The sequence below is a fragment of the Vicugna pacos genome, chromosome 7 (assembly GCF_048564905.1).
Source record: "Vicugna pacos chromosome 7, VicPac4, whole genome shotgun sequence".
Lineage (NCBI taxonomy): Eukaryota > Metazoa > Chordata > Mammalia > Artiodactyla > Camelidae > Vicugna > Vicugna pacos.
Window position 1 is genome coordinate 80,775,936 of NC_132993.1, and position 25,137 is coordinate 80,801,072.

General features: G+C 37.8%; 1 protein-coding gene across 3 annotated transcripts in view; it reads left to right on the forward strand.

The window, feature by feature from the left end:
* Window positions 1-25,137, forward strand: part of SUGCT (succinyl-CoA:glutarate-CoA transferase) — a 550,122-nt gene that overhangs the window by 185,906 nt on the left and 339,079 nt on the right. For all 3 annotated transcript variants that reach the window (XM_006198531.4, XM_072965240.1, XM_072965239.1), the window contains exons 10-11: window positions 4,448-4,519; window positions 14,436-14,533. In XM_006198531.4, coding sequence (XP_006198593.2) covers window positions 4,448-4,519; window positions 14,436-14,533 — 170 coding nt within the window. The remainder of the gene's footprint in view (window positions 1-4,447; window positions 4,520-14,435; window positions 14,534-25,137) is intronic.

Below are 25,137 nucleotides of genomic sequence, written 5' to 3' on the forward strand. Positions count from 1 at the left end.
TAACAAAGAACATTTTTGAGATAATTATAGATTCACGTGTGTATTTAAGAAAGAATAGACATCGTGCCTGTGTTACCCTTTATCCAGTTTGCCACATTGGTAACATCTTGCAAAACTACAGTAATAGTATCAAAACCAGGAAGCTGGCACTGACATGACTGAGATACAGAACAGTGTTATCACCACAAAGATGCGTCTCACTCTCCTTTTTTTAAAATTAATTTTTTAGAGCAGTTTTAAGTTCTAAATTGAACAGTAGGCATAGAGATTTTTTTCATATACTTCCTCCCCTACACATGCACTGACTCCACATGTACAATTGATATACCTACATTGACATATGATAATCACCCCAAATCCATAGTTTACCTTAGGGTTCACACTTGGTGGTGTCCATTCTGTGGACTTGGACAAATGTGTAATGACATTTATCCACCGTTATAGTATCATACAGAGCATTTTCACTGCCCTGAAGGTCCTCTGTGCTCTGCCTGCTCATCTCTGCCTCCCCTCAGCCTCTGATAACCACTGATATCTTTTTGCTGTGTCCATAGTTTTGCCTTTTCCAGATTGTCGTACAGTTGGGAATCACACAGGATGTCACCTTTTCAGATTGGCTTCTTAATGGTTTGCATCTAAAGTTCTTTCATGTCTTTTCATGGCTTGATATCTTATTTCTTTTTAGCACTAAATAATATTCCATTTTCCGGATGTATAATAGTGCATTTACCCATTCACCTACTGAAGGACATCTCCTTATCACACGGTCACTTTGATGTACACTTAGTGTTTTTTTTGTTTTTTTTTTTCTGACCATGCTTTCTCATTTTTTATAATATGGATAAGCTGAGAATATTCCAGGTCTTTAATTTCTGCTTCCTTTTTGCTTGTCTTTAAGTTGTTTCTCTTTTTTTCACATTGTACTGTAGTCAGGAGAAGCCAAGTCACACCTTAAACATTTTGCTTAGAAATAGCTTAATTTCATCACTTACAAGTTCTACTTTCCACAAAACACTAGAACATGAACACAATTCAGCTAAGTTTTCTGCCACTTTGTAACAAGGATAGAACACCTTTCCTTCAGTTTCCAAATACATGTTCTTCATTTCTATCTGTGACCTCATCAAAATGACTTTTACCACCCATATTTCTACCAACATTCTGTTCAAGATTACTTAGGTATTCTCTGAGAAGATTGAGACTTACTCTACAACTCTGTTTTCTTTCTGAGCTTTCAACAGAATTGCCCCTGTGGGTCCAATGACAGCAGTGGACTTTTTCTGACATGCATTTCAAAACGCTTCCAGGCGTTATCCATCACCCAGTGCTAAAGCTGCTGCCCCTTTTTTAGGTATTTGTTACAGCAATTCCCCACTTCTCAGCACCAATTTCTTAGTCCATTTGTGATGCTATAACAGAATATCATAGACTGAGTGGCTAAAACTGCAGACATCTATTCCTTGCAGTTCTCAAGGCTGGGAAGTCTAAGATCAAGGTACAGCAAGTTTAATGTCTGGTGAGGGCCCACTTCCTGGTTCAGAGAAGGGTGTGTTCTTGCTCCTGATACCTTCACATTGAGGGTTAGGATTTCAACATATGAATTGGGGGGGTGTGTGTGGATAAAAACATTAAGTTTACAGCAAAATGTAGTACTTAAAAATTCGTATTTAAATATATTTATTAAATAAACACTGTAGCAATAATAACAGGGACAAGTAATTGTTTAAAGAGTGCATAATCTTACCTTCATCTCAACAAATCTGTTTGGAGAGCCTTAGTCTAATTATATTCTGGTGGCTGAGCTGCTATTCAGTATGTACTTTCCTATGATCATTAGCTAGTTATCTCTGCTCAAAATTAAAAAAAAATTTATGTTGGTAAAATGTATATTTCATCTCGTGGTTCAGGCTGAAGGAAGAAGCAGGCATTTCTTTATTAATTAAATGGAAATGAACACCCCCGAAAACATAAATTTGTTGAATGTGTCACTGATCCAAAATTTTGAAAATCTTTCTTCATGTTATCCTTGGCAACACACGTTATTACTTCACATTACTTTTCTACTCCCCAACTCACGCTTCCCTGACAAAGAAGCAAGCAAACAACTTGTGTAACTTCATAATTATCAATGGTTTGTTGAGACATCTCTGCTCAGAATCTGTGTCCCTCACTCACAGCTTTGTTGCACATTCCCTTCTGTAGTTTGAGAAACACTGATGCATTATGTATAACACTAATTTTGCTTTTGCTTGGTGAATAAGGGAATATAAACATTTAAAATAGTTTATGTAATATCTTAGTGGCATTTATTTCCAAATCAAGCAAAAATGTAAATAGAATAAAACCCTCTTATAGTGTTTTGCTTGAGATCCATCCATTTTAACCTCTACTCTATTATACGGACGCAATCATTTGAGTGATTTATTAACATCTTACAACCATTTATTAATTGCCTCACATTCTTCAGATGCCACGTAGTAGGAAGTATAAAAGGAAAAGTACAAATTACCAAGTCCAGTTTACTAACCCTGTACAACACAACTGTCTGTGAAGATGGAAATGTTCCCCATCTGGACTCTCTCACGTGGCAGACTCTAGCCACGTGTGGCTATTGAATGCTTAACATGTAGCTAGTGTGTTGGCAGAACTGAACTGTTAATTTAATTTTTTTTAATAACAGCTTTGTTGAGATATAATTCACATACTATACAATTCATCCATTAAAACTGTACAACACAATGGTTTTTACTGCATCCACAGAGTTGTGCAGCCATTACCACAGTCAATTTCAGAACATTTTCATTGCCCCAACAAAAAAACCGGTACTCATGCAGTCACTCCAAATTTCCCACCTTCCACACAGCCCTAGGCAGGCACTAATCTTTCTGTCTCCATGGTTTTGCCTATTTTGGACATTCCATATAAAGGGAACCACAATTTGTAGTCTTTTGTGACTGGCTACTGTCATTTTATTTAATGAAATTTAGATTTAATACTTACATGTGGCTGGTGGCTAACATAAGAAGCAAGTGAAGTAAGTAAAAGACCAAATACAGATGCTTAAGTAATGCTGAAGGCTAGGAGAAGATAATCCTGTAAAAGGGACATGTGGAAAACATGTCACAGAGATTGGAGATGAACCCAGACAGAGCCTAGAGATGACAATTTCCTGAAGGAGGCGATGGTTAACAGTACCAAATAATACAGAAGGGTCAAGAAAGAATAGTTTCAATGTGGTGCTAGGAAGGGAATCCTGATAACAAAGCACACTGATATATAGTACTTGGTGAAGAATTTTATACTATTTAGAGATTGAAGGAAGGAAGAAAATTTCAAGATCGCTTAAGAGGAGTGTCAGGATTGATGTAAATCTTATTTTGTTTCTGTTAATATTTTCGGTGTAGGAATGAGCTTATATGTAGGCAGAAGAAAAGGATCCAGTGGAAATGAAGAGATGAGATGATTGAGCAGGGTTCTGAAGGGTGTGAGTGAAGGCAGTACTAAGGTCATTAGCTTAGGAGTAAACCCTGCCAAGGAAGATAGATGTTGTCCTTCTCAGAGGTAGGAGTTAAGTGGAGAAAAAGTAGGTGAAGATACAGAGCAATTTTTACACAGAATGAAAGGAAACTAAAGGAACTCATTTACTTAAAGAAAGTGGGAATTAGGTCTTCTGAGGGTCAAGTTTTGTTCCTTCCACCATCACTCTAATCAGATGTGGAGAGGGGAGTGCTGAAAAGTACTCCAGAGGGGCTAGGACTATGGCAAGTAGAAGCATCACTTTCTTGTACATCTGTGGCTGCTCAAATGAACATGTCTCCTAAAAGGAACAGACATTTTCAGGTACATAAAGCCACATGAGGTCCAGAGATCCAGATGTGCCATTTTTCACTTACTAGAAAGTGAAAAGTATCCAAAGTTTATATGTGAGACTTTCAAAGACAAAATGTCACTCCATTACTCATCTTCCCTCCCTCCCAATCTCTTTTCTTTTCTCCCTCTCTCCTGCCTCCCTTCTTTCCTTCCTTTTTCCCGTCTATTTTTCTTACACTTTGTAGAAAACAATGTACCATCTTTCTCTTTGCCCTACAAGAAAAACTGGAAGCAAATAAATCACAAAGCTTTGGGAAAATCCAACATTAATCCATACTGTAATGAATATAGAATTTCATGTTATAGGTTGTAATAAAACTTTAGTATTCTCTTTATTTTTCCAAGTCATTCTTTTTTCACCCTGCCTCCAGTTTTATAACAGTTAGTGGAAGAGGCAGTAAGTGTTTTGAAAACCTGAAATGGCAACTATGGAAATATAAGAGAAAAAGATACTAATTAGTTGATATTGATTTAAGTAATAACATTACTTTAGAACAGGCTTTGTATATAAAAGTTTGAGAAGTTAAAGCCAATTTTTATGGTATTACATATTTATGTATGTCTTTATTTATTTTAGGCTTTTAAAACCAAGGATGGATATCTTGTAGTTGGAGCAGGAAATAACCAACAATTTGCTACTGTGTGCAAGGTAATCTGTAATATTTGGGTGGATGGATAATATATACAACAACTCATTTTGCACAAAGCCAGGAAAATTCAGTTTTCCCTAGGACGATGTTCTGTACTCAACTCAAGACTCCTTGCATTAGCACCTACAAGTATGCTCTTTTTATACTTACAAATGCTAAGGACAGGGTCTAAATTAGCACTCTGGTTTTATTTTAGTTGAGGTATCTGGCCGTATTTTGAAGAATTAGCTTAAATTATTCTAAAACTTGACCTGTCTACCAATTCAAACAAAAAGGGCAAAAAGGTCATTTTAAAGGGATTTATTTTTAACACCAGGATTTTTTTTTTCCTGAGAAGAAGAAAGGAACAGAGGGATTGGAAAACAACTAGAAAACAATTATCAAAAAGACAATAGAAAAGGTCAATGAAACCAAGGGCTGGTTCTTTGAAAGATAAACAAAAATTTACAAACCTTTAGCTAGGCTCAAAAAAAATATATCAGAAATGAAAGAGGATGTGTCATAATAGGTACCACAGAAATACAAAGAATTGCAAGGCATGATTATAGATAGTACTGTGCCAAAAATTGGACATCCTGGAAGAAATGAGTAAATTTCTAGAAACATACAACCATCCAAGACTGAATTATGAAGAAACAGAAAATCTGAACAGACTGATTACTAGTAAGGAGATTGAATTAGTAATCAAAAACTCCCAACAAACTTAAGTATAGGGACCAGATCAGTAAATTCTGCCAAACAGCCAAAGAAGAATTAATACCAATCCTTCTCAAACTCTTCCAAAAAAACAGAAGAGGAAAGAACACATCCAAAGTAATTTTATGAGGACAGCATTACCATGATACCGAAATCAATGATACCACAAGGAAAGAAAACTATAGGCCAATGTCCCTAGTGAACACAGAGGCAAAAATCCTCAACAAAATAGTAGCAAACTTAATTCAACAGTACATTATAAAGATCATACACCATGATCAAGTGGGGTTTAATCCCTGGAAGACAAGGATGGTTCAACACACACAAGTCAATCAGTGGTACATCACATTATTAGAATGAAAGAAAAGAAAGATATGATCCTCTCAATAGACATAGAAAAAGCATTTGACAAAATTCAACATTCATAATAAACAATTCTTAAATTAGGCACAGAAGGAACATATCTCAACATAATAAAGACCATATATGATGAGCCTACAGCTAACATCATGTTCAGTGGCAAAAGGTTGAAAGTTTTTCTTCTAAGATCAGGAACAAGGCAAAGATGCTCACCTTTACTAAACTTATCCAACATAGTACTGAAGTCCTAGATAGAGCAATCAGGCAAGAAAAAGAAAGAAAAGTTTTCAGAATTGGAAAGGAAAAAGTAAAATTGTCTTCACTTGCAGATTACATGATTCTTTTTTTTAGATTACATGATTTTATATATGGAAAATCCTAAAGACTCCACCAAAAACATATGAGAACAAGAAATGAATTCAGTGAAGTTGCAGGATACAAAAATCAATACACAAAAATCTGTTGTTTCTATACACTATTAACAAACTACCAGAAAGAGAAAATAAGAAAACAATCTTACAATTGCATCAAAAAGAACAAAACACTTAGAAATAAATTTGACTAGGGAGGTGAGAGACTTGTACACTGAAAACTGTAACACATAGATTAAAGAAATTAAGGAAGACACAAATAAATGGAAATACATTCTGTCCTCATGGATTGGAAGAATCAAATACTGTTAAAATGTCAATACTATCAAAGCCATCTATAGATTCAAAGCCATATATAGATTCAATGCAATCCCCATCAAAATTCCAATGGCATGTTTCACAGACATAGAACATTCCTACAGTTTGTATGGAACCACAAAACACCCTAAATAGCCAAACTAATCTTGAGAAAGAAGAACAAAGAAGAACAGGGAGATGGCATCATACTCCCTAATTTCAAACTATGTCACAAAGCCATAGTAATCAAAACTGTGGTATTAACATAAAAACAGACACATAGAAAGAATAGAAGCCAAAAATAAATCCATTCATGTTTAGTCAATTAATTCACAACAGAGGAGCCAAGAATATAATGGGGAAAGGGCAGTCTCTTCCATAAATACTGTTGGGAAAATTGGACAGCCATACGCAAATGAATTAAACTGGACCACTATCTTACATTATACCCAAAAATTAACTGAAAATAAAATAAAGCCCTGAATCTAAGAGCTGAAACCATAGAACTTTTAGAAGAAAACCTAGGTGGTAGGCTCCTTGACATCAGTCTTGGGGATGATTTATTGGATCTGACACCAAAAGCAAAAGCAACAAAAGCAAAAATAAACAAGTGGGACTACATCAAAGTAAAAACTTATGCACGGCCAAGAAAATCACTAACGAATTGGAAAGGCAACCTACTGAATGGGAGAAAATATTTCTAAATCATGTATTCTAATAATGTGTTAATATCCAAAATATGTAAAGAATTTATACCAATCAATAGCAAAAAACCCAACAATCAAATTAGAAAATGGGCAGAAGTTCTGAATAGACAGTTTTCCCAAGAAGACGTACTGATGGCTGACAAGTACATGAAAAGATGCTTCATGGGAGAGAGACGATAAACAAATAAACAAATAAAACTCTCCAACAATCTGTGGTTTTAAGTGCCATGCAGAGAGTTAAAACAGGCTACTGTGTTAAAATAGTGACTGGATTGTCAGGGGAAGGTCTCTCTGAAGAAACAATATTAAGATGAAATCTGAATGACATCCATAAAGCAATAGTGATAAGATTTGTCAACGACATAAATATTAGCACAAAATGTTTGCAATGCTAACATAAATATAATCCTCAAAATTCACACACACACATACAACACCCTGGAAGTATTTCATAATGCTAATACAGATTATATTTGGGTGGTAGCATAGAAGTGGATTTTTCTTTTTTCTTTCTACTTCTATGAAGTTTCTAAACTGTGGTAAAATACGAAAATGTGTTTAGTCTTTGTCCCCAGTTTCACACACAGAGTTCCTAAAACCCTTGAATTTCCTGAGTGATAGAAGTGTCTTTTGTTATTCTTAACGAGACCCTTTCTGTCACACCTGAGTTTATGCTACTGAAGTGACTTGGGTGGGGTCCCTAGATAGTCTCTGGATGGACTGATCACCAGAAAGACCAAGTGATGAGAGGGTTGGAATTTTCAGCCCCACCTGCCAACCTCCAGGAAGGGAAAAGGGGACTGCAGGTTGAGCTTCATAAAAATCCTTGAACTATAAGATTCAGAGAGCTTCTGATGAAGACATCAAGGGAGCTTCACACCCTCCCACCTCATATCTTGCCCTGTGCATCTCTTCCATTTGGCTCTTCCTGAGTTTTGCTCTTTATAATAAACCAGGGAAAGTAAGTTAAAAAAAAAAAAGGGTGCTCAACATCTCTAATCATCAGAGAAATGCAAATTAAAACCACAGTGAGATCTCACCTCACACTGGTCAGAATGGCAGTTTAGAGATTACTCAGAAAGTTAAAAGTAGAACTACCATATGGTCCAACAGTTCCACTTACAGGTATATATCTGAAATATAGAAAATGAAAACACTAACTTGAAATGACATCTGCACGCCCATGTTCATTGCAGCATTATTTACAATAGCCAAGATATGGAAGGAAAAGGGGATTTTTAACATCAGGAATTTTTTTCTTTTTCTTCTTCTTTTTTAAACTCTCATGAGATTTAAATTAGGCCCAAATTCATTTGTTTACCACTAGAAAATTAATTTTTTCTTCAGATTAGCCTTTGTTTAATGAGTACCTTTCTGCAAAATTCACATTTTAACTTTTTAGCAATGGTCATATTATATGTTGTTCCTACACTAGGCCTTAAATATAGGCCTTAAATATAGGCCTTGGGATCATTTAAAGTAATTTTATGTTGAAGATATTCTCAATTTTTAGCATTGCTTAGACTTTTTTTTATTTCATGTTTTTACCATTTATCTAAATTCTGGTCTTTTGTTTTCATCTAAGACTTTAGGTTTTGGTTCTTTTTTTAAGAGTTCTAATCCCAGGAGTATAATCTAGTTAAAAATATATATAGTTAAGTTTTGATTTTTCATATATAGGGAAAGGCCTTACCTGTTGAGGACTTTTTTGTGACTGGGAGAGGTTTTTTTTTTTCTTTTCATATTAACCACACTACCATGAGCTTTCAATTTGATTAAAGATGCCTGTGAATTCCTTAGAGGAACCTTATTTATTGCAGTTAACTTATTATGTACGAACATTATTTATTACTGTGCCTCTTTTGTATGAGAGGTTAATGAGCACAGCTAAAAACCACAGCAAAGGGGTGGCAAGTACTGCAGAGAAGGTGACAAATGGAGATAGTTCCAATTGCAGGAAGGGCTGGAACATCTGAGGTGGGAAAGAGGGGAACTTTTATAATGGTGACTCTGAGTAAACGTAGAGAAAATTGATTCAAACATTTGATCTGGGATCAAAGAACCTTTATTATGAACGGTCAATGTTAAAAATATGAAACATACGGAAGCTGTTGCCTGTGAAGTCATTTGCGTACTCTCGCTGCAGAGATGTAAAAGCCAGTTCATTGCTATAAACAAGTGCAGATTTTCTTCCTGGGCCATATGTTTTGGAGTTTTCTCTCTCCAGTATTGGGGTGGGGAGGGGGTAGAAATTACTGGTTGAGATATTCTTCACTGTTGAAAATAACTGTACTGAGTTCTTTTTATTTTTGATTCATTACTGCTGATCAATTTGAAACTTTGGAACCTCCTCATAAATATCCATAAGAACATTTTTTCTTGAAAAAGATTTTTATTTCAAAGCAGAATATTTGCCATAAGTTTTAGTACTAAAATATGACTTATTGTTATGGTGTGTTATGACACATTTTTTTAAAAGGGAGACTAGCAGAGGGCCTTGGAGAATGGCGTACTTGACCTTGTTTTTCCCATATGTGAGTTAGGAATGATAATCCCTGTTATGTGCCATTAAGGCAATGTCTATAAAACTGTGAGATCCTCAGAAGAAAAGTTTTATGTGTACAGGATTTTAATGCTATCTACATACTTTACTAGGCATCTTGAGCAAACGTTGGAATCTGATAGACTTTTTCACCTTCATAATTATATCCTTACATATAAGCATGTCCTAAAACTCTTTTCTTCTAAATATAAATGTTTCCTTATTTGATTCAGGGTTCTCCTCCCTCCCATATATACTGAGTTTTTTCTAAGTATTTGTATTCACATCTATCTTTTACTGAGGGCGTTATAATTCAATCTGGCCGTGTAGAAGATGAGGGCCCCAGGTTTTGACAGCGAGACTCTCAACTTGTTTTTGTTTTTGTTTTTTGCCAATAACGTCCATCATGAAAGACAGGGCAGTTCTGCCTCCTGGGGAGAAATGCAGCAGTATTGTTTGCAATGAATGAGTAGAATTTATTTCTGTCCAATCTGTTTCCAAAATAGAATTTGATAATGCTGGTTGCCTAGTATTTCTTGGGGAGGGGTCCCATTAGGATACTCTTATTGTCAGGGATGAGAGTGAGAGTAAGAACCTTGGGTTCAAGGCTTGGGGTTCAGAAAATCTTCCTGCATATAACGTGAACCTTGGCTTGTAACAAAGCCTATTTTATGTTCCTTAACATGATACAGAAGAGTAGGGAACATGAGCATACGTAAGCTATTTTAAACTGATTGATGCCAACACTAACGGGTATTCCTTTCTGAAATACATTGACATCCTTTTAAAAGTCATATATACTGAAAGTTCCTTTTTTGGAGGCAATATACATTGGTTCTCAACTTCAGCATGCACTGGAAATCTCCCTGAGCCCCTTTCCCAAAGATTCTGACTTACTATGTGAGGTGGGGCACAGGAAACTTCAACTTTAATAAGCACTATAGTTGGTTTTGGAGCAGGTGGTCTGAGGGCATTCTAATTCTAGGGCATTCTGAGTCTGGAAACCAGTCAGGTGATCTCTGGCGAGGTACTTCATCTTTGCTGAACATCTGCGCCTTCATGATAAAATGAAGATTATGATACATTACTCTACTAATATGTAACTTTTGGGGTTTTGTAAGAGTCGGAAAGGTAAAAAAACAGTACAGTCCTGGCTCACAGTGTGAACTTGATAAATGGGCTTTCTAACAGTTAGGCGTAGAGATTCTGATTCTGGGTAAAATGGAGTAAGCACGCTTCTCCCTGTCTCTTCCACGGAACACAGTGATGAAACTGCTCAAAACGTGTGGCGCATCTGTAAGAGGACTCTGAAAATGAGCAGTAGCAGGAGAATTGGGGAAGAACACCAGAATCTGAAGTACTTGGAAACTGGCAGTAAATTGACCATATTCCGCCCTCTGATTATTCCTTTTCGTAAACACAGTGGGAGCCTGAAATCTGGAAATGGGCACAGGGGAACAGAGCTGAGCTCCAGGAGATGCCCTTCCTTCCTGGTGTGAGAAGCAGGAAAGCGAGCTCTGTCTAACGTCAGAGTGTGGAAATCCTCCATTTTTTCCTTCCTCCTAATTTCCTTACACCGCCGCCTATAAGCAGTCCTGTAATAGCAGCAGACGACCAGGAGCCAAATCTCTGAGGAAGGGGAGCTTTCTTCTTTATCACTGAGCCGGGATCCCAAAAGAGAGGGGTGAATCCTTGTTGCTTTTTTCTCTGCCCTCCCACTGACTGGCCTTTGCCCTGGAAGTGTGCTGGGAAGTGGGGTAACTAGAGAGGAGCCCTAGGGAACTGGAAAGAGGTTGTACAGAAGGAAGCGCTTCAGAAAGTGGTCTTTAAAGTTGTTTGTGAACTCCTGCGCTCACCCCTGAGCTGTGCGTGCATTGATCTGATCCTAACCAGGACACCAAAGATGCTGAGAACTGTGTTAGCAAACAGACGACTGCCCAGGCTGCAGCATGACCACGAAGTGGGGCACAGGTGGGCCCGACTCAAAAAAGCACTGCAAAGGCTTTGAAAGCTGAACTAATCCTAGAACCAAAGCACACAGAAAGTGGGTTGCGACTTGCAGCCTGGTGGACTGCTTGCTAAAAACAATTACAACAAAAATTTTCTGTAGGATTTAAACAAGCCCCAGAGGCTTGTAACATAATACTCAAAGTGTCCAGGATACAACCCAAAATTACCCAGCGTATGAAGAACCAGAACTTGTATGAGAAAAGACATTCAATAAATGCCGGTACCACGAGGGCACACATGTGGGAATTAACTCAGGAAAGCTTGAAAACAGCCACTCTAACAATCATCACAGACCCAGTTGAAATCATTAGAATATGTCCAGCAAAGAAATAGAAGACATGAAGAACCAAATGGACTTTTAGAACTGAAAAATACAACCACCAAATACAGGAACAAACACCTCACTGACTGAGCTCAATAGCACAAAGGAGGTGACAGAGGATACAAGGAACATGGATAAATAGAAATTACTCAGTCTGAACAACAGAGAGAAAAAAAGATAACCCCTTCCACAAAATGAAAGAGCGAGCAGCTCTTCAGGGACCTGTATGGGACGAGAACAAAAAAAGTCTAATATTTATGTCATTGTTGTCCCAGAAGGAGAGGAGAAGGAGAACATACTGAAAACATTGTTGAAGAAATTATTTCTTCCATTATGGCTGGAAACTCCCCAAATTTGGTGAAAGATAAAAACCTACAGATGTAATAATTTCAGCAACCCCCACCTAAAAGATAAATCCAAATAAATACATGCCCAAACATGTCAAGATATTACTGCTGAATGCTGAAGACCAAGAAAAATATGAAAGTACCCAGGGGAAAATGATGTGTTACTTTTGGGGGAACACTGACTCAATTGACCGCACACTGCTGGTCAGAAACTACAGAACCCAGTGAGGGGTAACACAACATGTTATAGGGCCAAAAGGAAGGCGCTCTCAACCCAGAATTCTGTATCCAATAGGAAGATCCTTGAGAAATGAAGGTTAAGTGTATATTCTCCCTTACCCTCCCCACGCTTTCCCATCCTTCTTTTTTTTTTTTATAATAGAATTTTTTAGTTTGCATTCTATTTTTATTGAAGTTTGGTCAGTTTACAATGTTGTGTCCATTTCTGGTGTACAGCATAATGTTTCAGTCGTACATATACATACATGTATTCCTTTCATATTCTTTTCCATTATAGGTTACTACAAGATATTGAATATAGTTCCTTGTGCTAGACAGTATAAACGTGTTGCTTATCTAGCCAACCTTTTTTGAACAAACACATGCTTTCTTATTTCTCTTGGCGGGGAGGGTAGTGCCCACTTGGAATAATTCACACTTATTTAGTGCTTAGTATGTTAAGCACTTTTACTTGCATTGTTTTATTGGGTCCCAAGCAGCACCCTTTTTCCAAGTACCTAAAGCACAGTTAGGACCACAGCATTTGAAACAATCTCCCTAGAAACATTTTGAGTGCTGGCAAAACTGAAGACAGAAGGCTGATTACTTTGACCCACTGTTTAACACCAACTTTCAAAAAGAAGGGAGGTCCAGTAAGTCCGACTTAGTGCATCATAGTTACCACAGAGTGCAAACACTAAGTACTTTTTTATGTAGCTTGTAGTATATTCAGGGTGAGACCGCGTTTATAAACTTCACGTGCGATCTACTGAAGGCACTTGCTTTTTCTTGAAATGACTTATTCCCTCGTAGGGAGGGAGAGTGGGTTTTGATTCCTGGATAAGCCGAGGCCATTTCAGGGATCAGGCATGGTGACAGGGAGGTTTTTAGAATGGGCACTGTATGTGGTGTCACTTTTTAAAATCTGGGAGAGTTATGCTGTCTTTATTATTCCTAAAGGAAATGAATAAGTGAAACACGTGAAAGAGAAATGACACCACTGAGATGCTCTCTTGCCTTCAGGGAACCTTCCTCACTTTCTCTCTCCTTTGTAAAATGATTAATGGATTGATTTCATTTAAACTATGGGAAACAAATGAAACCATGAAGTGTTTATATTTAAAGCTAATACATTAATAGAGGTAGAGAAGCTTTCTGTAGGCCACATGGCCTGCCCTTAGCCCACAAATGCTCCTTCTGACTTCCCAACACAACTGCCAAGCACTGCCTCCACACATTCTTTTTAGAAGTTCTTTTCCATCCCAAATCCACTTGGTACTTTCATTATGGTCTTGTTAAAATTGCAAGATGTCCACTGGGGCTTGCAAGATAGATTTTCTCTTTATTGAGGAGGAGCAAAAGAGGAAGTATATAAAAGCTTTTCTGTTTGTTACTCCTTCAGGGAGTCGTATTAAAGAAAAATAGTGACACTTCTGTAGGAAGAATATCTTTTAATTTGACATTGTTTTAATGGTGAGCATTTGGGGCAAGTGTGTATGCGTTCCCTTTATTTTAGCACCTTGTACAACATCCTGGATAGGACTACTGGGACAGATAGTATTATTTTATTTACATGTGGAACAAATAAGTGAATGTACCTGCAAAATATATGTTGATCATGGGCTTCATGTAAGTGCAGACATGCACTTATGATTTGGACTCTTAGAATTAGGTCAGTTTTACTCACTTTTGTACGTCCATCGTATTTTCTCTAGACAAGTTACTGTGGGAATCTGGTGACTCTTTCCCTATATTCTTATAAATGAGTACAAGACATTTTGGGGGCTTGATAACTCATTTTCTGTGTTCCTAGATGTAGACACATGCTTAAAAGTGGTAAAAACTTATCAGTGACAAATCTCGTTGCCAGCATGACCCATCCTAACTGCATGATCCTTCCCCCTCTCTCTGTCCCTTTGCTAAGAAGTATAAAGACCAGCAAGGCATGGTCTTGGAGATGGACTGACAGGGCCTGAACACTGGTGCCCACAAGCAGGGACACAAAATTTGTGAATTACACCTTCAAATTATTTTTCTCTTCTAGATCTTGAATTTGCCTGAGCTGATTGATGATTCCATGTATAGAACTAACCACCTTCGGGTACAGAACAGAAAAGAGCTTATTAAAATACTGTCTACACGGTAAGCTTGGCTCTGCTGTTTGTACATTTCAGAATTAATATGTCATTAGCATTTATCTGGTATTTTGTGGTGTTCTTTTTGGCTTATTTACATTAACTTATTATTTTTCATTTCACAAAACTGGTTAGTGGAAATATATTTTAAAGCTATGTTGTTCTTTCTTGAAAGCATTTTATATGTCTTATTAAGCACTGAATCATAACGATGATATAAATAAGAAAGTCATAAGTACTTAAATTTGGTTGCTTCTCTGGGCCATGTATGTGTTTGGGTTTAGTCTGCCATACATACTACAATAATAATTTAACATCTTTTTTTTACATTTACAGTAGTAAATGCTCACATACTTGACCTCGTTTAACTCTTACAATCATTCTGTAAGTTCTATTATTCCCATTTTACAGAGAAGGAAACTGAGACAAGGGAGGTTGAGTCAAGAGTTTGCTGGCTTTTCTGAGCCTTCCCTGTGTAGCTTGTCATTACGATGTTTTGAAAACTGAGTTATGGGTCATAAAGGATTAATGCTAATCAATTAGAGCATTTGATTGCCAAATTATTCCATCCATGTCAGGTTATGCTTTTGTTAAAACCTGTACCAGTTTTTCAAGTCTGCCTCGGTAAGAGGTAATAAATCTAACTCTTTCCTATCACTTTCACTGTTGTTTACGTCTAAACTTCTCAATCTATGGAGATAGGCATTGTGGTTTTTGTGGATCTAAATGCCCACATGAACTGTTGTTCAGTGTGGAACTTTTGCTCTCATTGCACCAAAAATTAAGCATTTTTATTCAAATATTGTATCTTGTCTTTTGGCAAGGGCATCCCTATCTATCTGTCTATTTATCTATCTGTCTGTCTATCTATCTATCTCGAAGTTCTTAGAAAATAAAATTCTGCTAGTGGTACATTTATTTCTGTTCCCTTCATGTTTGTGAATCTCCACATGAGTCACCATTCATTACCTACTCTCTCTTGCCTGGATTTTAAGCCCTTCTCTACGCTGCCTGTATCTCCCCCTTCAGTCAACAGGGGCTCTGTGTGTGGGGCTTATATGCAGAGGAGAGGGGAACAAGAACTGGGCTCCCCTCTCCTGGTCATCAGTTAAATAAAACTCAGATTCTGCTTCAAAGCCAGAGGGCCCTCAGTCATTAACCTTTCTCTGCATGAGAATTGGCCATTTATTTCAGCTTTTTGCCTCTTTGTCTCTCAGGCGGTTTTTAATTCATTTAATTCATTGATACGACTTTTTCCTTTCACACCAAGGTTACCAAGTTTCAATAATAGGCACTTGTGAGAACCTTATCAAAAGCTCTTTGATGGTCTAAATAAATCATAGCCATGCTGTGAGAAGAGTGGACCCAACAAAAATACAAAACCCAGGCAAGATACAAGTGTCATCTCGTCGTTGAGTTGCTGGAACTTTTATACCTTCAAGAACCACAAAGTTAAGCGATTGGTTTCATGTCCTAAAACTTGTATTCCTTGCTAAATTCTATTATAGAAATCTGCTGTGGAAAGACTTTCAGCAGCATCCGTAGCAGGTTAATTTTTAATTTCTCTCTTTGGGGTTAATCAGATAACCCGACATCTTCTTCTTTCTACTCTTACATATACCCAGAAGTGAGAGTGTCAGCATCTTGCAACCCATAAGGTCCTATGTCTTTGCTCAGACTTAAGGAGTCAGACTTGTAAAGAAGAGACTAAGGGTTAGTTTTAAGAGAGGAAACTTGATGGGGAAGGCCCCATCATCATTTGTCCTGCTGTTAAAACACAGACCGCAGTTGCTTGTAGGCCAGGGTCCCAGCTCTCTTGCCCTGGTGTGTGGGCGTGCTGTGCTGTTGTCTTGTGAGATGCAGGTCTTCAGTCTCTTCCAGCTCAAGTCTCTTCTCCTCCATGGTGGATGGAAACAGTGATGACCAGGGAAGATCTGGGTGTTGATTCAGTCCCATTGACAACCTTATCATTTGTTTTTCTGAACACAACCCCTGGACTCATTAGTACTGTTAAGTGCTCGGCTTAAGAAGTCTGTTAAGAAGTCTCTGTGAATATTGTAAAATGTATCGTTTTCATGATATGATTCTATGTTTTTCCAATATTCAAAATATTAGTGGCTCTGTGTTAATCATAGGATTAAATCTGATCTTTTTAGTCTGACATCATGGCCTTCCACTAGCTGACATGACCTTTCTCTTCCATGTTTTCTCAATATAGAGAAATCATATAGGGAGTTGGGTCTAGAGAGAGAATGGGGAGGGGCCGGGAAGGCAGGAAAATCGTGCTGTTAAAGGTATGATGACTTCATTATAAAGGAGTTTCTTAAACTTGTGAATCAAAGGAAATTTTTTGGTCATAAAATGAGTTTGCTTATCAGCAACTTTTATTTTCTATCTAACCTGACGATACGATAGGTCTTTCTTTTTCTTCTTCTAGTTTTATTGAGATGTAACTGGCTTATAATATTGTATTAGTTTAAGGTATACCATATAGTGATTTCATATATGTATTCTGAAATGATTACCATAGTAAGTTTAGTTAGCATCCATCACCTCACAGTTACAAATCTTTTTTTTTTCCTTTGTGATGAGAACTTTTAGGATCTACTCTCTCAGCAACTGTCAAATATGCAATACATTGTACAGTACTGTTAACTATAGTCACCATGCTGGACACTACACCCGCAGGACTCACTTGTCTTATAATCGGACGTTTGTCTTGTTTGACCGCCTCCACCCATTCTCCCCGCCCCGAAGAGACATCTTGAAGGGAACACTCTACCTGGTAGAGTTCAAAAAGTTTTCCAGCAGCTTAGAGTGGGCAAAACTTCCTCACCTGAAGAGACTTGAGGGCCCCAAGAGTTCCAATGGTATATGCTTCTCATTTGTTCATTCTCTTCTCATCTGTTTAACAAATATATATTGAATACCTACTATGTGCCAGGGACTGTTTTGAGCACTAGGAAAGGAGCATTACAAAAACAGAACAAAAATCTCTGCCCTCCTGGACTTCCATTAGAGCAACCCTTACACCTTTTTAGATTTTTCTTTTAGACTTTTTCCATAAAAACATTTGTTTTGATATGCCTAAGAAGTTGTCCATATTTTTCATATAAACTTTTTGTAAATTTTGCTTCACAGATGTATTGCAGCTATAGGCTGTGCCTGTTAATAATTTATGGTCTTTTTGTCTTTTTTTTTTTTGAGGATGTTACAAGGCACATGCTACAATTTTTGGGTGTGTGGTTTTCCAGTCATTTCTATTAGAAAAGCATATTTTTGGTAACAGTAGCTGTATTGCCATGTGAATATACCATATTTTCCCTGTTGTCTGCATTAAAAATTACATCATAATACTTTCCTTTAATGCTCATGGACAGTTTCCTTGGCCTATATTTTTATTTTAGAAAATCTTTAAAATATGTAAAAATATAGAAGGATTTGTGAGTGAATTTGCACTGCAGACTTAAAAAAAAGACTCTAGGAATGATGGACTTATGGTGTTTATTTAAAAAAAAAAACACCTCTCAACCCTTTCATCCAAAAGTGAAAACAGAACCATTTATGGATTTTTTTGGTATATATGTATTTTTATTTAAGTCTAGTCAGTTTACAATGTTGTGTCAATTTCTGCTGTACAGCATAATGCTTCACTCAAACCATTTATGGATTTTTACAAAGTCTGCTCTCCTAAATACACATCAAGTATTCCTCTTGTATTTCAAAGTCTTCCTTATGAAGTATTTTTCCGGAGTAACTTTTGCTTAATTTCCTGAGTAATTTCCCAAAGTAACTTTCCTGCCCATGGCAAGAGTTCATTAAAGTGTTTTAGAATCAGGTGATTCTCTTTGCGTTCTCCTATGAAATTCGTAGACTCTTTTGAAAGTGCCTACCAGAAATGTCAGTCACTTACCTCACTTTTCAGTTATTCTTGCTAAATTCAGTTTGTTGCTGCTGTCTGAGAGCAGGCAGACTCACTCAGGAAGGCAGCTGCATGTTTTTGTCATCAGCTGAGCTTTCCACAGCCAGCACACACACAGTTCCCCTCAAGTGCTCTCAGGTGTTGCTATTCCCAAACCATGGCCGGGAGCAAGTGTTTCTTTCTTTCTTTTTTTTTTTTTTAATTTAAAGGTGGAAGACTTTCCCCTTGAGCTTGCCATTTCATCCAGGGTGTTGCAGAGAGTCTGTTTACCCAGCTGCTAAGACCAAAAACCTAGACAAAGCGAAAGCACGTTAAAAAGTCCCCAGCTAAAACCCAGAAGAAGAGATAGAATAGAGACTAATCCAGGGCCTGTTACAACAAACCCCTTCTTTGCAAGGCTGAGGAGCAACAAACGCGTCATGCTGTGCTGTCTGCACACGGGGCCAGCATTTTTGCAATAGTTAGGACCTCTCGAGGGAGAGACTGAAAATCATGATGTGCATTGAACTAAGAAGAGAAGGATTAAGATGATATATTAGTAGTTGGGGAGAAATAATAGGAAGACATGAAATGAGGATGAAGGAAAAGAGAAATAATGGGTTAAATAGAAATACAATTCATCTTATTCCTCCCCCTTCCCCTCTTCATCAATGTTAATGGCCACTGACTGTGCGCCTTGTCCTGCAGATACAGAGATGAAAGATGAGGTCGATTCTTAGTCTAAGCAGGAAAAGAAACAAATAAAGCAATGAATTAAGTAGCATGTATGAAGTGCAGCTGTAAACGTTCGCACAGGGTGCCGGGAGCCCAGAGAAGGGGCAACTACTTCAATCTGGGCGAGTCAGAGAAGGCTTCCTGGAGACTGTGTCACCTGAGGTGAGTCTTAAAGGACAAATAGAATTAGGCAAGTGAAGAAAAAAGACAGTTCAAAGAAGGAAATACTGAACTGAGTGTAATTTTATAGGGAGAAAAAAAATTACAGAAGAAGAGAAAAAGTAGCTTGGAAAGAAACTGATGACAACTTCTAAATTGCTTTTTGAAAAATGCTATACATGTTAAAGAAGTGAATGTCAGTATCGTCCTAGTGAAGCATTGCTAAAAAGTTGGTCACACGAAGTTGTCATAAATAAAACCAACAGAGTAAGATACATTTACCTTTTAAAGTACTGTGGCCAATCCTTTAGTAAAATAAATAATTACTTTCGGCTTTGAATGATCTCATTTTTTCTTAAGTTTCTGGTAGGTAATTGAATATTTATTTTTGGAGTGTACTATCTTAAAATACTGTGAAATTAAATGCTTTCTAAACAGGACCTTCTAAACAGAGGTGCTAAACAGGTATTTGTTGAATTGAATCCAGAATTTATTGAACAGCTTCATCCCTTCATTTTTGATGTCAACTTATTTTTAATAGGCTTGTTCAGAATATTGGAGAGTTGGACCTAGAGCATTTTGGGCTGTTGATGGAGGGGTTGTGACTTCAAAGCTGCCTAAATATAATGTTAATTAAAAAAAAAAAAACCTGCCATCTTGGTACCATCAGGCAAATTTGGTCACTCCACTTCCCTGGCTAGGTCTTTCAGGGAGTCTCCACAGCTTTGAAGATAAAGTTTAAACCATTTATCTTAACACATGTAATTGCATCTCCCACTTTTGCCTCTGAACCACCTACAACTCCTTATAATTTGGTCTGGTCTTTTAATCCGCTGTGTCTTCCCACATGCTCATTGCTTTTCACTAAAATGATGAAGCTTCTTTGGCTCACTGGCTGCTACCAGTCCTTTAAAATGAGCACGAGTTTTGGGAGCTTTCCCTGTCTCATTTGTGTATTTTAAGCAGCTCTTCCCATGTTGCTGCATCAGAGCATCTATTGCACTCAACTGTCATCGATCGTCCTCCTTGACAAGACAGTCAGTTTCTTAAGGCAGAGACTATCTTTTTGTTTTTAAAGACATTTTTTAAGAGAAGTTTTAGGATCACAATGAAACTGAGAGGAAGTTACAGAGATTTCCCATATATCCTCTGCCCTCTTCTTTCCCCACCCTCCAGCTTCCCCACCACCACCATCTCCCAGCAGAGTGGTACATTTGTTATAATTGGTGAACCTACATTGACACATCATAAAAGACTATATCTTTTAAAAAAATTTATATTCCTAGTGCCTACTTGAGTTCCGGCACTAGGTTTTCTTTTAGTTAGTGAATGTATGAACTGATGAGGGGCAAAGCCATCCAAATTTGGCAAGCTGGCCTAAGGGACAAAACCCCATGTCGGGTCAAAATAAAAAAAGAGGAGAGAAGTGATAGCTGGAAATGAGCACTTTTTGCAAAAGTAACCCAGGAAGCCTGTATTATGATCCCTAGAATGTCAAAAAGACCTGAATTTGATATCGAGTCTTCCACTCACTCACTCTGTGGTCCTGAGCAAATCAGAGGAGCACATATAACATATATAAATCAGAGGATTTGCTCAGGACCACATATAACATATATAACGTATATAACGGTGCATGTAACAATACCTACATCACTGTCAGAATTAAAAACCAGGTAAGGCATGAAAACAGCTAGCACAGCCTTCAGCATAACAACAGTGCCCACTGCATTTTAGGAGAATCTCAATCCTCAAGAATCACAAATTACAGCTTGTAAAGTTCTCCTGTATCATTTTTTTAATTCATGGATGCCATGTTTTTGAGAGATTTTTCTCTCCCAATGGGTAATTATTGTATGAATTAGTGTGCACAATTTTTATTCAATTAAGTTCTATGTAGCTGCCAATCAAATCCCAATTAGGATGATAGAAACAGTGTTATTGTACTGATTTGATTTAATTCTAGCAAGAGTAAAGCATAACATTCTAGTTGCCCTCTGTGGCCTTGTTGCAGCTAAATAAATGATTTCTGTTTGAATTTTTTAACAAATTAAAAATAGCTCATAAGAGTTAGGAATACATTTAACTTTGTACAGTGCCCTTAATAAAGGCTATTAATAGTGCTTAGTTTTTTTCTTTTTTTAAGCCCAAAGTGGACCTTAATGGCTCATGTTCTGTTCCCTTTCGAGAAACACTATTTCTCAGTGTGGGCAGTGAATTTGGAACCTGTGAACATTCCGCTTAAGCTATTCCATGCATTTGTGGTTGTGCCCTCGTAAAGAATGAAGCACTTTAGTGTGTTCCTGAGCTGCTGCGCTGTGTTAATAGCCTCTATGAAAAGTTTTCGTCAGGGCCTTTGAACTCTGAAGTGAAACACATCCATGAGTCTCCTGTGTCATTTTTATGGTTACGTTGTTCAAAAAGTTTTAATGGGTATCTCTGGCCTTCCTGAAAGCTGTTGACTTTACTTTTCTCTTAAATAACATCTATAATATCCTTAATTTTAATTTTTAGTAGAAAATAAAACTACCTCATATTTCATCTCAGACAGCCCTCTGTCTCTTGCCCCTTCCCCTGCCCCCCTTTCTTAAATCTGCATTTAAGTCGTCCCTCCTGCTGCTTTCCACGGCCCCATCTTCCCGTCCTAATCCTGTATTTCATAATTTGAGTCCTATTGCAATTAAATAAGTCGTGGCTATTATGGACTAGCTTCCTAGCTGGGTTTTACCTATTTGCAGGAAAGCTTCATTGAACAGGTGGTTTGCTTAGAGATCCTGGAGGCTTTTATCAGTGGCTGCCTATATGGTATAATTTAGAAGGACTGGAAGGCACCTCTCGTCCATGGAATATAACCCTTCCTGACACATAGCTCGCTGATTTCAGAAATTCTGCTTCAAATAGCACAGGGGGAGTTGAAGCACTAACTCTTTGAGTAAGTAAATCCCCCAGGCCCTTTTCTCAGACTAGATTTTTTAACTGGAGAAATCACCAAAGCCCTGGCTGCCTAAGGTGGGCGAGGAGCAGAATGAAAGGCTGAGAGCAGTCAGGGGCCCCAGAGGTTAAGCTGCCCTCACTGACACTTTTGCCAGGGCTGGGAGGCTGGGAAGTCTCTTTTAACTCTGCTTAATTCCTCCGCTCTCTCAGCCTGGCAACCATCGACTCTCCCATGTCTACATGGTTTTAATATACATAGAGAAACTTACTGTTTTCTCCCATGGAAACTTTTTTGTTGGTCTAATATTCTTTTTCCCATATGATCACATTTTAAAATCTCTTCTGCCAGCCTTTCCCCCCTCCCTGCTGACTTCTATTAGCATCTTATGAGGCTGCATTTCATGTGATTTATATATATCCTCAAACTACATATTTAGTTTATTGTAACCTCCCCCCAAACTTTCATAATGCCTTGAATCATATCATTGTAGGTTTATCTGGCATCCACTGCAGAGAGCTGATTTGGATAAATGGGTCTGACGTTCAGCGAGGGTCACATTTGTTTTCTTATGCATTCCGTGGCAGCTCTGCCATTATCAGCTAATAGATGGTCCCTTGTAAAATGTCTACATTTTATGTGGTACATTTTTCTGAATGTTGGTTCTTTGGAGATAGATTTAAGTGGCTATGTGTTGTTACTATAAAATCAGCCTGGAGGGAAAAAGAATGAAAGAAACCCAGCCCTGGAATGCATCCCTTTGGCTTACAGAATGCAAAAGGAACCACTGCAACTCCAAACAAGCTCCTCATGACCAGGGCTCTTTCCACGCTGTTAAGAGAATTCTTTGTGACTGAGAATCAAGTGATGTCTTTAAGTGAGTCAGGATGGAATGGAATGTCATCCCACTCCTTCCCTCCCCCTCCTTTTTTCCAGGAGGGCTATAAACCATTCCACACTGCCTTTTAGTAGAAAGAATTAGGTGGTAGTGGTGGGATATTTATATGCATGTGCAGGGGGGGATGATGGTGGTGGGAGGCAGTCCAGTAAACTCTGTTTCCCTGGATAAAACATTTAATACCTTCGGTTCTCCATTGGAACTTAATGTATATTTTTAGATTTATAGAATGTTAGAGTCCTAAACACTTGGGGAGCTGGATAGAACTTTGGATATCATTGAACTTAACCCATTCCTAAGTGTAAGAACTTAGAATTTAACAGCATCATAGCCAGAGACCCCTTGAAATCTGGTGGGAGTTTCCACAAAGCCAACTCGAAAGGCCTTCCTTTTGGGAGGGTGTGGGCACAGCTCTCCAGACTTTGCTGGCTGACCTACTTTTGCTCTTTACTTTTGAATTGGCTAGAGAATCTGGAGTTTGACTGGGTCTCCTGACGCTCCAGTTTGCTTCTCAGACTCCCAGACTCATTCCTGCCCTGCCCAATTTCCTGCCGGCCTCTGGCTCGGACTGAGTCCTGGTCTGCAACTATTTCCCTGCCCCACCACCCCCCGACCCCACTTGGGTTCTATTCTTATCTTTCAACTTCGGCTTTCCAGCTTGGGCCATCCTTGGGCTTTTGATCTTACATCAACTGATGTTTCTGGTGAGAGCTGACTCCACCGCTCTCCCAGTGCTGACAGCTGACATCCCTGCTGAGTCTTGATTTCCACCAGCTGTCCAGCATCCTGGAACACTCCCTAGTGACCAGCTGCTCCTGGCCGTCTTCACCTGGACAATCCACAGTAGTTTTGGCAAGCAACTCACTGCTTCCAGTGCCAGACTGGACCTACCTTCGATCTTGTTTAACATGTTTTCCCCAGTATCACATCGATCACTGGTAAGGCTCAAATTGGAATCTTCTGAATATGAAGGCGTTGTGCACAGTACTCACAGGTCAGATGCTTGTTTCCCTTTTCTCTAACTATAAATTTTGTGTTTAGAATAATCCTGGCTAGGAAAAGAAAATAGGTGAACATTCTGCACCTCCCGTGCCACCACACACACACACACACACAATCTCTTAATCTTTCAATTTATTAATTTTCATTTTTCTTTCATAATGATTTTTCTTTCCCCTATTGTGAATTGTTTTTCTTTTCTCATTTGCTAACTTTGGAAAAAGAAAAATCCAGACATTGGAATGTCTGAGTTTATTTAAGTCTCAGTACTGTGTTCAATTTAATGAAGGGAAACAAAAAAGGAAAATCAGAATGCTGGCCTGGATCTTTGTGGCTCTGGGATTGGCCCCTTTTGGTGGCCATTGATATATACTATATTTGGAAAATAAGAGTAATTGGTGGTTCCACGCTATTTTTAAACACATCAAAGTACAGAAACATGTTCTACAATAAAAAATTTAGAACTATGAGAAAGAGAAATTGTGAGAAACATAACTTTTGTAGTGATTAACATACTATTTTCTAAAATAGTTAAATAAAAAGAGGATTTATTTATATTTAATGAGGTGGCAGTAATAGATATATGTCACACGGCATACTATGCCAACAGAGAGCTTTTTCTAGTGTCTATAGAACATTTACAAGCACTGATTACAAACTAGGCTACAAAGAAAATCTTAGCTTCAGGAAAGAAAACTAACCACAATGAAATATTCTAAAAATTAATAACAAATTTAAATATTTAAATATAGTCATAACTACAAAACATAGCATGCAAGCCAAAAAAATTTAATATGGGGTGAAAATTTAAAAATCATAGTTAACTATCATGGTGTAGTAAACCATCCTAAAACTTATTGCCTTAAAATGTGTCTGAAAACTTTTTCTGAAAAAATGTCAATAGTAAATAGGCTTTGCAAACTATGTGGTTTTCCTTATAGCTACTTAACTCTACCGCAGTAGCGAGATGGCAGCCATAGACAATAC